The 13,693-nt window shown below is 38.2% G+C and overlaps 1 protein-coding gene across 1 annotated transcript; it reads right to left on the reverse strand.

Moving 5' to 3' along the window:
• Positions 1–258: 258 nt before the first annotated feature.
• Positions 259–4,406, reverse strand: LOC132897848 (galanin receptor 2a). The gene is made up of 2 exons (XM_060939088.1): positions 4,060–4,406; positions 259–937 (listed from the first exon to the last, which is right to left on the reverse strand). Exons 1-2 carry the CDS (start codon positions 4,404–4,406, stop codon positions 259–261), a joined length of 1,026 nt encoding a protein of 341 aa, XP_060795071.1.
• Between the last annotated feature and the right edge of the window lie 9,287 nt (positions 4,407–13,693).

The following is a 13,693-nucleotide window of genomic DNA, read 5'->3' on the forward strand; positions in this document are numbered from 1 at the left end:
GCCTTCACCACTGAGCCACCACTACAAAAAAGCAATAACAAGGAAATCAATTCTGTTTATTCTGTTTATCTCTTATGAAAGCACACATCCAGTGGGATGCACATACACAGAGGAATTAACACAGTATTTCACAGAAAACAACTAAATCATGAGAATTTCTCCTAAGTAAATGAGTTTAGGTTATGTAAGCCAAGATTAAGTAACGTTGAAGGTGATGAAAGTACTCATTGTTGTCTTCTTATCGCTCTTGATCAAGAATCAAACCCTAGCCGATCCGTCACTGTGATTGGACCCATCGCTCGATACGACCTCAACCAGGCTCACTGTCTGTGCCTGCGGCGCCATGTTCACCTGATTGGCCACCTGTTTCTGTGCTTCACACCCAAATACCTTTCGAAAACCTTTGCGGAAGTGCTTGGACACTAGTGCGTACACGATGGGGTTGAGACAGGAGTTAGTGTAAGCCACTAGGTGTGAAAGAATGCGTAGCACATAGGTAGTGTGGTTGAGAGGAAAATGGCCGAACCACATGCACATGATGATGAGATGGTGAGGCAGCCAGCAGAGGCAAAACAGAACCGCCACAATCACAATCATCTTGGTCACCCTGCACTTGGCGAGGCGACTCTCACATGCCTCCTGCATGGGGTCTACGCTGGTCCACAGGTAGCGGATCGTCCTGGCGTATGTGAGACCCAGGACCAAGACAGGAATCAGGTAGCCAAATACAAAAGTACAAATATCCATTGCTCTACGGTTCTGGATGTCCCAGGCAGGGACACACACAGTGGTGCCATTTAGGTCCATCTGCTGGTAGTAGCTAAAGTAAGGACTGGAGAACACCAACGAGAGAGTCCACACCACTCCGATGGAGGCGAGAGTGTTATCAGGCGTTCGTAGTTCTCTGGCATGAAGTGGGTAACAAATGGCTAAATATCTGGAAAGAAAAGATCGAAATATAATTTTCCATCATATGGCAGAGTAAAATAATTTGTCACAGGAACAACCGTGACTGGTTTCACTTTTTCACACCCAATCTTTAAGAATCTTTAGAATGAAAATCTGAAGATTATTTTCTCATATGTCTAGTTTTAATTTTTGATCATTTCACCATGTGCATGCTGCATTGTCCTTAAAAAACAAACAAACAAACAAACAAACAAACAAACAAACAAACAAACAAACAAAAAACAATGTTGAGCCTAAGATCAAGGTACGCACTCAGACCCAGAGAAAGTGGTAACATTTTCCAAAGATTTCATTGAATTCATTGTCTATATCAACATGCAAACCAAAGCTTTTTTTTTTAGTAGAATAATTTTTATAATATTGAAAACATAATACATATTACTACAATATAATTTTTTAAAGGTAAACTGCCTTTCAGATTTTTCAAGTGTAGGTCATAAAAAGAATTTTCCTGACACCCAATTATTTTGTTTAATGGACCGAAAGCTACTGAATTCAAACCACAGACTTCCAATTTTACTCATTTTTTAAAAAATAGAACAATTAATTAATTTAAGGTCACGTGTCCCTAAATTCTCTGCTATTTTTTCCTGCTTCACCATGACCAAATTCAAGATAATCCATCATGCATCACGTGGTGGGCTTTCCCCATTGTGGGATACAAATTTGAAACAGGAGAGAAAAATGGAGGATGTGAGTGTGTGAATGAAACTTGAAAGACCGACTACAGTAACAGAAAGCGAGAAGAAAAGACGTTATGTTCTATATGAAGGAAAGGAAATGCAGGACCAAACTAATAAATATCGGCGCTCAGCGAGCACCTCGGTGTGATCAGCTGTTCGTTTAGCGACAGAATGATGGAACTGTCAGTGCACGCTCAAAGGGAAACCTGTAGATGGCAGTAATGCAACACTGTGGATGCCAGCTGCCGTAAAACCCAAAAGAAGAAGAAGAAGGGAAACCTGCGCATGCGCACACGGACTTCCTCTGTCTGCTTGACTGCGCCAAGCGAGCGATTTCATGCACATTATTTGCTTTAATCCCCTCAAATTAAATAACTTCCCAGCCACAGAATGGCCTGATATTTTGTGAGATATTACAGAAATAAACAGATATCACAATCACCACATTTCAGACGGAACTAAATTTCACTGATTTTATTAAATCGAAAGTCCGTCCAGCTTTAAATCAGGAATAAGATGTGTTCCTGAAACAAAACTACCTGACACTATTTTTTTTTGCCTGATTTGTCAAAATTCATGCTACTATTGTTCGTCAAACAAAAATTAGTTTGTCAAAAGAAAATTAAATTTATACCAACAAGACATTTAGTGTGTTATGCTGCATAGACATTTCTTCATTAGCACAAGTAACAAAAATTAACAGTGTATCTTAAGACATTAATATACAGTACTGTGCAAAAATCTTAGCCCCCCATTTTTTCATACAAACTTTGTTATAGATTTCTATTTTATGACTTCTACATTATCGAGTCAAAACATTACAAAAACATTTCAGAGTTCCAAACGTTTATTTTTTTCCAGCACAAAATTAAATGTTACAGAAAAAAAATCTTTATCTGAGCAGCATATTCCATACACTGTAAAATATAATAAGTTGACTTTACTTAAAAAAAATATGCAAAGTCGTTGCCTCAAAAAAAGTCATTTATGTTGATTTAGATAAATTAGATTGGGTTAACTTATTTTTTGTGAGTTTGCAGTACTCAAATTAACTTAGATTAGTTTGATTACATTAACTTATTTATTTTGAGTTTGCAGTACTCACATAAACTTATATTAATTTGATTACATTAACTTATTTATTGTGAGTTTGCAGTATTCATCTTATATAATTTTGATTACATTAACTTATTTATTTTAAGTTTACAGTACAAGTTAATGTAATCAAAATTATATAAGATGAGTACTGCAAACTCACAATAAATAAGTTAATGTAATCAAATTAATATAAGTTTATGTGAGTACTGCAAACTCAAAATAAATAAGTTAATGTAATCAAACTAATCTAAGTTAATTTGAGTACTGCAAACTCACAAAAAATAAGTTAACCCAATCTAATTTATCTAAATCAACATAAATGACTTTTTTTGAGGCAACGACTTTGCATATTTTTTTTAAGTAAAGTCAACTTATTATATTTTACAGTGTAAGAGAGCACTTTTTCAGATTAAAAAAGAAAACATAATGAAGGCTACTAATGTGAGTGTGAATGGTTGTCTGTCTATGTGTCAGCCCTGTGATGACCTGGCGACTTGTCCAGGGTGTACCCCGCCTTTCACCTGTAGTCAGCTGGGATAGGCTCCAGCTTGCCTGCGACCCTGTAGAGCAGGATAAAGTGGCTAGAGATAATGAGATGGATGGATGGATGGATGGATGCTACTGGGTTTTGGTGTAGAATGAAGAAGTGAGTGTGACAGTCAAAGTGTCCAGAAGAACTGTGGCTGGTTCTGTAAGATGCTCAGGAAAACCTACAGATCATTTCCGCATGAAACTGCACTCACTGGACCTCAGACTACTGTTTATTTTAAAAGCAAAGGGTCGTCTCACACCAAACACTAACTTTGTTTCATTCATTATGGCTTACTGATTACTGTTTATAGTATTTTTAATGTTGAAACATTTTGTTTCATTACTTTTAAGCCATTTTTGGTTGACAGCATTACTTTACATGTGCCTAAGACTTTTGCACAACACTGTATACTCTTTTTAACCTATTGCTGGTTTGCTTTATGTTTTGGAGAGTTGGATTGCTGTCTGATTGTCTCTACACTCACTCTTCATTTTGTGCTATTTTTTTTCCCAGCCACCACAGGGGATGCAAACATTTGCAACTGTATACACTAGAGTACACCACTTACGGTACTATTGACTTAGTTAGCAGTTAATAGGTCTTCTATGCCTTATACATTGACACAACTGCTTTTCTGACACATTTATATTAGATAATTGAATATTAGCTGTAGTTTGCATACCTGTTAACGGCTCATAGTGGAATTTCAGTCTCAGAAGTCATGAGTAATCATTTTTACACCATCTGTTTACTGTATGTAAAGAGTTGAGGATGTACCTGTCCAGAGAGACGGCAGTAAGTGTGAAGATGCTGGCATACATGGTCAGGTAGATAATAAAGTGCACCACTTTACACACGAACGCTCCAAACACCCACTCGTCCATGGCGTAGATGGTGGCCTGGAGTGGAACACAAAACAGGATGAAGCAGAGATCAGCAAGACCCAGGTTCAGGATGAACATGTTAGTGGTCTTGGCATTCATCTGGCCATTGCGAAGCAGGACAGTGAGGACCAGGCAATTTCCTATCATGCCAAGTGCAAAGATAAGAGCAAATACTGAAGCGATGATCGCTGACTCAACTCTCCTGCTCAAGGAGAAGTGACTCTGCTGTGAGGCGTTCATTGTTTCTGCCGATCCACAAACCCTGCAGGTGTTACAGCACTTCACACACACACATACACACACAGCAGGTGTTTGGCATCGTCCTTTCTGCGTACTGAAGTGTCCAAGAAATGAAGCTAAACTGAGATCACACATGCACACCATCATCAGGCTGGAAAAGTCTCCTCCCATTCAAGATCTTCATGTCAGCTTTATGCACAGGAATATGTACAGGACCAGTCAAAAGTTTGGACACCTTCTAAATTTGTGTTTTTCCTTTATTTTTTAATTAAAAGTCATTTTACGCCTTAAAGTAATGATGGATGTTGTTTCTCTTTACTTAGTTGTTTGGTTCCTGATATAATACTGTATGGATTACTACAGTTGTGGTGTGGAATAGGGCTATTTACTGTATTTTTATTATTTATGATTTACTGTTTGATCACAAATGCATTAAGAAGGCAAGAAGCTCGTCCACTAATTAACTTTTGACGAGACACAGCTGTTATTTGAAAAGCATTCCAGGTGACTCCCTCATGAAGCTGGTTAAGATAATGACAGTAGTGTGCAAAGCGTCATCAAGGGAAACACTGGATACTTTGAAGAATCTAAAATATCAAACATATTTTGTTGTTTTTTTTAAACACTTTTGTTTAACACAAAATTCCATATCTGTTCCATACCTGTATGTTATTTCATAGTTTTGATGTCTTCAGTGTTGTTCTTCAATGTAGAAAATGCAAAATACAGAAAAACCTGTGAATGAGTAGGGGTGCACAAACTTTTGACTGATACTGTATATAAATGAATGCATTTCTATTTAAGCAACAGTTAATTATGTATTCTGCATGTCTAATTTATTAAAATGGTAAAATAGCTAAATTAAAAATAATAATTAAACAAAACTTACAAATTAGATTACAAACTCTAATTTGTAATCTCTATCTGGAACATATCTGGAATTATGTGGTAAACACAAAAGGGTTAAAAAACAAAATATGCTTGATATTTTAGATTCTTCAGCGTATCCAGTGTTTCCCTTGATGACGCTTTGTACACTATTGTCATTATCTGAACCAGCTTCATGAGGGAGTCACCTGGAATGCTTTTTAATTAACAGATGTGTCTTGTCAAAAGGTCATTAGTGGATGAGTTTCTTGCCTTCTTAATGCATTTGCGATCAAACAGTAAATAGCAAATAATAAACATACAGTAAATATCCCTATTCAACACCACAACTGTAGTAATCCATACAGTATTATATCAAGAACCAAACAACTAAGTAAAGAGAAACGACATCCATCATTACTTTAAGACATGAAGTGACTTTTAATAATAAAAAAAGAATAAACACTGAATTAGAAGGTGTGTCCAAACTTTTGACTGGTACTGTATGTATTAAAGCCTTAGATACAGTATGGATATGTCGCCCTACTGTCCATTTTTGTCTTGAGATCCTGAAAGATCCTAAAATTTGATGCTTCCCTCTAGTGGACACCAGTGAGCACTACTGATCTAAAAGTATACAGTGTTAGTGGAGGAAAACTCCATTATTAGCATGAGACATATGCTGTATATCATAACATCTTATAAATGTAGGTCATTATTCACATGGCTTCATAAATAGCCTTAGCAAATTTTATTAATTGTCAGGAATATAGTGGAGGGCAAGCACATGCGTAAGTGTACACACACACACACACACACACACACACACACACACACACACACACACACACACACACACACACACACACAGGGTTATATAATGTTTTAAATAAGAAAAGGGGACAGCTGATGACCTAAGATTATATTCATAATACATTATAATCATTCATCAGGAACTGTACAAACTGGTATATGAATTTCAGGAGGTGTATTACACTTAACACACATTCTGCATCAGGCTTGGAGTACTTGAGTCCAGGACTCGGACTTGAGTCCAACTTTTGCCCTAATTTTAAGGACTCATGACTTGACTTGGACTCGGACTCGTGCATTAACTGCATTCGGACTTGTAAACTGGAGACGAGGACTCCGATTTTTTCTTTATTTTTTGTAACATGCCATAATAATTTGGCATAAGATATTTATATCTACATTAATTTTTATACTAATTCTGTGTAAGAGTGTCACACCTGCGCACCTTGGCGCATGCATCAGATAGACTCTCGGGCGCGCTCCGGACAGCGCGCACACCAAGCGGACTCTCACGTGCGCCGTAAATGACTCGCACCTGCACAGGATTAAGGCGCAATCAGCATGCTGATATAAAAACTGTGAAAACACACTTACTTTGTGAAGTATTGAGTTGCGTTGCTGATACATTACCGAGCCCTATTTCCTTGTTTGGTTTCCTGATCCCTGATTTCCTGTTTCTCGTCTTTGATTCTGCTGAGTCTACGATAGCCTGTTTGTGCATCACTCGACCTATCGCCTGTTTCAGTGTTTTACGATTTTGCCTGCCGTTCTGGATTGTTTACCGTCTTCACTTGTATTAATAAACACACCTTCTGCACTTACATCCATCTCCCAACCGTCTCTGACAGAATACTTCACACTCCCTGATAAAGAGAAGCACATTCACCTGTTCATACAGGAGCAAGCTAATGTTAATGGCGCTAAAACAGACACCATCAAATGGTGCAGTTGGAGTCTTGGACTCGACTTGGATTCGACTGGAAAATTTTCTTTAATGACTTGGACTTGACTCAGACTTGAACACTGGGGACTCAAGACTGGACTTGGACTCAAGGTTTAGTGACTCAACTACAACACTGTTCTGCATACTAGGTATTATTCTATCCACATTCACTGCATATGAGCAATCGCGTGCTCTGATTGGCTACTCTACTACTAGGCTATCATCTCATATACCATGAGTAGACAAAAACAAAATGGCGGAGCGTGTTGCTGAACCAACTGAGGATGAAATAAAAACTCTACTCGAAAACAAAACCCCAGAAAATACAAAAAAAGCAATAAAATACAGAATAAAAGTATTTGATTGGAGGAACATATCTTTTTTTTTCAAGAATTATTATTATTGCATTTTTCACAAATTGCTACTACGCATGTACATTATGCAATTTGTCACATGTCCACGAAGCAGAAATTATTTTTGTCAGACGTTTTGTACAAAATTTTTATTTATCAAATTTGCAAAAAATAAAAATGCTCTGTTTCTTAAAATCCAGTGAATGTGGATAGAATAAAACAGTTATTCCACTCAATCTGATCGTACATGGCTTATAGCCAACGCAGTGCTACGCGTCTTGTCGGCTATTAGCTCAGGTATGACTCGATTTGGTGGAATAACTGTTAAATGTTCATAACACTTCATACTGCCTGGGTCAAAGAAACTCTGCTGAGTAATATCAACTAATTCTGCAAGAAATTGTTTTAACTGCTTCGGTAGATTTTATTATTAATAAGATGTGCATAGTCTGTGCATCATGGCATATCAGCTGTCTGATTTGCATCTACACACACAATACATGCTGTTAAAAAATTTATTTATTTAGTGTATTGCTGAAGCACTCTTCAGAACAAGAACCCATCAGGGGCTTTCAGTAGATAAACAGCCTTAATTTCTTAAAAGGCTTCGACTTGGAACCCTGTGTGAGAAGGAAATATTCTTCCCAGGATGGACAATCAAAGAAGCTGTAGGGGTTCTCGAGTAATATTTATTTTTCTGAGAGTGAAGCCAGTTTATATTAGAAATGGGACAAGAAAGAAAGAAAGAAAGAAAGAAAGAAAGAAAGAAAGAAAGAAAGAAAGAAAGAAAGAACGAACGAACAAACAAACAAACAAACAAACAAACAAACCTACCACCACAATATAATTAAAATGTCTTCACCACAGCAATATTTAATATTTGTTTTCGAGGTTATACACAGAACCTTTAAGGGTTCCCTAAGATGGACAATCGAAGAAATTTTATGGATTCAAAATTAAAACTTTTTTCTTTCTAAACCTATTCATATTAAAGTGGGGTGACGTCAAAGAGTGTAGTAGAAATGTGATGGGACATTGATTACAAATAAATAAATAAAAGAAAAAAGGCACCCCTCATCAGTGGACAAGAAAGATTTTGTTAACAATATACTGTATAAAGTTATATTTCAACAGAGGATTAAAGCCACCACTGAGAGAGGGACAGAAAAAAATGCAATAAATAAATAAATGAGGGAAAAATATGATGAACATGTGCACATCCTGAAATCAACAGTAAAAATAAATAAAATAAAATATTTGTCAGCAAAGCAGGAAGTCAATTTGTTTGGATAGCTCTTTTAACAATAGGCATTGTCATAAATCAGAAAAATAAAGATTTAAAACAGATGAACTGATAAACTTATCCCTAATGAGCAAACCTGAGGTGACAGTGGTGAGGAAAACCTCCTTCAGACGACACTAGGAAGAAACCTTGAGAGGAACCAAAGGGGACCCATCCTCATCTAGGTGATGACATATCACGTGATTATAAATAACTGGCTTCTATAACTGTGTCCTACAGAATCACAAAGTGCAAATATGGACAGTGTTTTGCAAAAGTATTTATCCCCCTTTGTGTTTGTCCTGTTTTGTCGCATTACAAGCTGGAATTAAAATGAATTTTTAGAGGGTTAGCACCATTTGATTTACACAGCATGCTGACCACTTTAAAGGTGAAAATTGTTGTTTTATTGTGACACAAACAATAATTAAGATGAAGAAAAAAACAGAAATCTGTATTCACCCCCTCCCCCAAGTCAATACTTTATAGAGCCACCTCTTGCTGCAATTACAGCTGCAAGTCTCTTGGGCTATGTCTCTATTAGCTTAGCACATCTAGCCACTGGGATTTTTGCCCATTCCTCAAGGCAAAACTGCTCCAACTCCTTCAAGTCAGATGGGTTGTGTTGGTGTACAGCAATCTTCAAGTTATGCCACAGATTCTCAATTGGATTGAGCTCTGGGATTTGACTCATCCATTCCAAGACATTCAAATGTTTCCCTTTAAACCACTCCAGTGTAGCTTTAGCAGTATGTTTAGGGTCATTGTCCTGCTGGAACATGAATCTTCATCCCAGTCTCAAACCTCTGGCCGACTCAAACAAGTTTTCCTCCAGAATTGCCCTGTATTTAGTACCATCCATCTTTCCTTCAGTCCTGACCAGCTTTCCTGTCCCTGCAGATAAAAAATATCCCCACAGCATGATGCTGCCACCACCATGCTTCACTGTAGGAATGGTGTTCTCAGGGTGATGGGTTTGCACCACACATGGTGTTTCCCATGATGGCCAAAAAGTTCAATTTTAGTTTCATTTGACCAGAGAATCTTCTTCCATGTGTTTGGGGAGCCTGCCACATGCTGTTGGGCAAACTCCAAATGAGTTTTCTTAAGCAATTACTTTTTTCTGGTCACATTTCCATAAAGCCCCGCTCTGTGGAGTTTATGGCTAAAAGTGGTCTTTTGGACAGATACTCTCATCTCCGCTGTGGATCTTTGCAGCTCCTTCAGTGTTATCTTTGGTGTCTTTGTTGCAGCTCTGATTAATGCCCTCCTTGCCCGGTCTGTGAGTTTTGGTGGGCGGGGCCTTCTCTTGTCAGGTTTGTAGTGGTGCCATATTCTTTCCATTTTGCTATAATGGATTTAATGGAGCTCTGTGGGATATTCAAAGTTTGGGATATTTTTTATAACCCAACCCTGATCTATACTTCTCCACAACTTTGTCTCTGACCTGTTTGGAGGCTCCTTGGTTTTCATGTTGCTTGCTTAGTCGTGTTGCTGAGTCAGGGTCCTTCCAGAACAGGTTGATTTATACAGACATCATGTGACACTTTGATTGCACATAGGTGGATCTTAATCAACTAATTATGTGACTTATGTAGTGAATTGTTTGGACCAGCTCTTATTTACGGGTTTCATACGAAAGGGGGTGAATACCTATGCACACTCAAGATTTCTTTTTTTTAATGTTAATTATTGTTTGTGTCGCAATTAAAATTTTTTTTTTGCACCTTTAAAGTGGTCAACTTGTTGTGTAAATCAAATGGTGCTAACCCTCCAAAAATCCATTTTAATTCCAGCTTGTAATGCGACAAAACAGGACAAACACCAAGGGGGATGAATACTTTTGCAAGGCACTGTAACCAGGAACAGATACAAAGAGCAAAAACAGGATGTATAATGGCAAGGCATTTAAAATTTGTTTGAAAAGTTTTGTGCTTGCACTTAAGAAAGCAGTAAATCATAAAGTCAATTACTTTTTAATAAACAAAGCTAGTTCCACTATGCTAGAGGATTTCGATTATTGTGTTGCACGGGGATATTTGTTTCTGATCATTAAAATGTAGACATAGAACAAGAAAAAAATATTTCCAGTAAATTATGTGAGTACTTGCATGAAAATTACTTTTAAATTACAGTACCGATTTGATGAAAAGCATTAAAAAGATACGCTTGAATTTTTCAAAGTGTATGTGGCTCTATACTTCCAGTTTGACTGCTGAGTTTTGACTCCTGTGGTATTCACCTTTGACCTTGTGCAATCCCTCTTTCCAGACACTCCTCTTGGGGGAGTCACAGATTTCCACTAATATATTTACACGGCCAAGGGACACCCCCCCACCCCACCCACCACCACCACACACACACACACACACACACACACTCACTGTTCAAAGGTTTCTTTTTATATCTCTGACTTTCCGGAAAGCTGGAGCAGCTGAGTCTATTTGCATATCCGTATCTGTGTAGCTTCTGCAGTATAATATTGACAGGATCTGGGCAGAGTGATTGGAAGTACTTAAATAGATATCGTACAGGAAATGCCCAAAATGATTCATATCCATTGTATATAAAAAAGATTGTGTGCATGTCTACAGTCAACATCACAGGTGGTGGATAAAAAATAGGAAAACTGATGACAGATATTATAAATATCTGCAGTTTTATCTGACTAATTGGAGCATTTCAACCACAAATTTTAAAAAAATCAATACGTGTGGCTCATTAATTATGCTGATGAGCAGTACATGCTATATGTTTGGTATAAACATGTAACACAGCAAATGTTACATGTTCTCTTTGGACTGTGGGAGGAAACTGAAGCATCCGAAGGAAACCCATGCAACATGTAAACTCCACACAGAAAGACTCCAACCTTCCAGCAGGTTCGAACCCAGAACCTTCTTGCTGTGAAGTGACAGTGCATCACCCACATTTTGCATGTTAAGAAAACAATTCGGGGCGGCACGGTGGTGTAGTGGTTAGCGCTGTCGCCTCACAGCAAGAAGGTCCGGGTTCGAGCCCCGTGGCCGGCGAGGGCCTTTCTGTGTGGAGTTTGCATGTTCTCCCCGTGTCCGCGTGGGTTTCCTCCGGGTGCTCCGGTTTCCCCCACAGTCCAAAGACATGCAGGTTAGGTTAACTGGTGACTCTAAATTGAGCGTAGGTGTGAATGTGAGTGTGAATGGTTGTCTGTGTCTATGTGTCAGCCCTGTGATGACCTGGCCACTTGTCCAGGGTGAACCCCGCCTTTCGCCCGTAGTCAGCTGGGATAGGCTCCAGCTTGCCTGCGACCCTGTAGAAGGATAAAGCGGCTGGAGATAATGAGATGAGATGAGAATGAGAAAACAATTCAAAATGTCTGTCAAGTAGTTTTATTGCCATGCAATAAAACAGGACTAAATAAAGTGCAAGTCCCAAATATATCATAATACGCAAGACAACAAATTCACAGGGCAGGGCACGTTAACTAGACAGGACAACAGAACAATATTTTATGAAAGAAAACAGTCAACTTTTGACTTTACCCAGTCAACTCTGCGTTGACTGTGGCTCAAACCTTTGACACCTTTCTGTTTAAGCCAGCATTATCTTTTTAACCAGTTTGTGCTACAGTAGCTCTTCTGTGGGATTGGACCAGACAGGCATGCACATCAGTGAGCCTTGGGAACCTTTGACCCTGTGGCTAGTTCAGTGGTTGTCCTTCCTTGGACCACTTTTGGTAGGCACTAACCACTGCATACCGGGAACACCCCACAAGATGTGCCATTTTGGAGATGCTCAGACCCAGTCATCTCGTCATCACAATTTGGCCCTTTTCAAAGTCGCTCCTTACGCTTGCCCATTTTTTCTGCTTCCAACACATCAACTTCAAGAACTTACTGTTCTCTTGCTCCCTAATATTTCCACCCCTTGGCAGGTGCCATTGTAATGAGATAATTAACAGTTATTCCATGAAATTGAGTCGTACGTGAGCTGATAGCTGACGAGGCGCGTAGCACCGAGTTACACTACCGTTCAAAAGTTTGGGGTCACCCAGACAATTTTGTGTTTTCCATGAAAAGTCACACTTTTATTTACCACCATAAGTTGTAAAATGAATAGAAAATATAGTCAAGACATTTTTCTGGCCATTTTGAGCATTTAATCGACCCCACAAATGTGATGCTCCAGAAACTCAATCTGCTCAAAGGAAGGTCAGTTTTATAGCTTCTCTAAAGAGCTCAACTGTTTTCAGCTGTGCTAACATGATTGTACAAGGGTTTTCTAATCATCCATTAGCCTTCTGAGGCAATGAGCAAACACATTGTACCATTAGAACACTGGAGTGAGAGTTGCTGGAAATGGGCCTCTATACACCTATGGAGATATTGCACCAAAAACCAGACATTTGCAGCTAGAATAGTCATTTAGCACATTAGCAATGTATAGAGTGGATTTCTGATTAGTTTAAAGTGATCTTCATTGAAAAGAACAGTGCTTTTCTTTCAAAAATAAGGACATTTCAAAGTGACCCCAAACTTTTGAACGGTAGTGTAACTATAATCCATGTACAATGAGATTGAGTGGAATAACTGTTTTATTCAATCCACATTCACTGGATTTTGAGAAACAGAGCATTTTTATTATTATTTTTTGCAAATTCGATAAATAACAATTTTATACAAAACGGCTGACAAAATCATTTCTGCTTAGAATGCAAACAAACTGGTGAAAAGACAGGAGCAATTTGTGAAGAATGCGATAATAATAATAATTCTTAATTTAAAAAAAAAGTTCTTACGATCAAATACTTTTTCCATATTTTATTGCTTTTTTGTATTTTGGGGGGTTTTGTTTTCGAGTAGAGTTTTTATTTCATCCTCAGTTGGTTCAGCAACACGCTCCGCCATTTTGTTTTTCTCTACTATAGTATAGACCCTTTTCAGTCACGTGACCTTCGTAAACGCGACCGCCATTTTGGACATGTACTGGACTTCGGCTCGAATCAGTTTGAATGCGAAGAAGGCGACAAACATAAAAGAAAAAGGAACGA

This window comes from Neoarius graeffei, chromosome 14 (genome assembly GCF_027579695.1).
Source record: "Neoarius graeffei isolate fNeoGra1 chromosome 14, fNeoGra1.pri, whole genome shotgun sequence".
NCBI classification, from domain to species: Eukaryota; Metazoa; Chordata; class Actinopteri; order Siluriformes; family Ariidae; genus Neoarius; species Neoarius graeffei.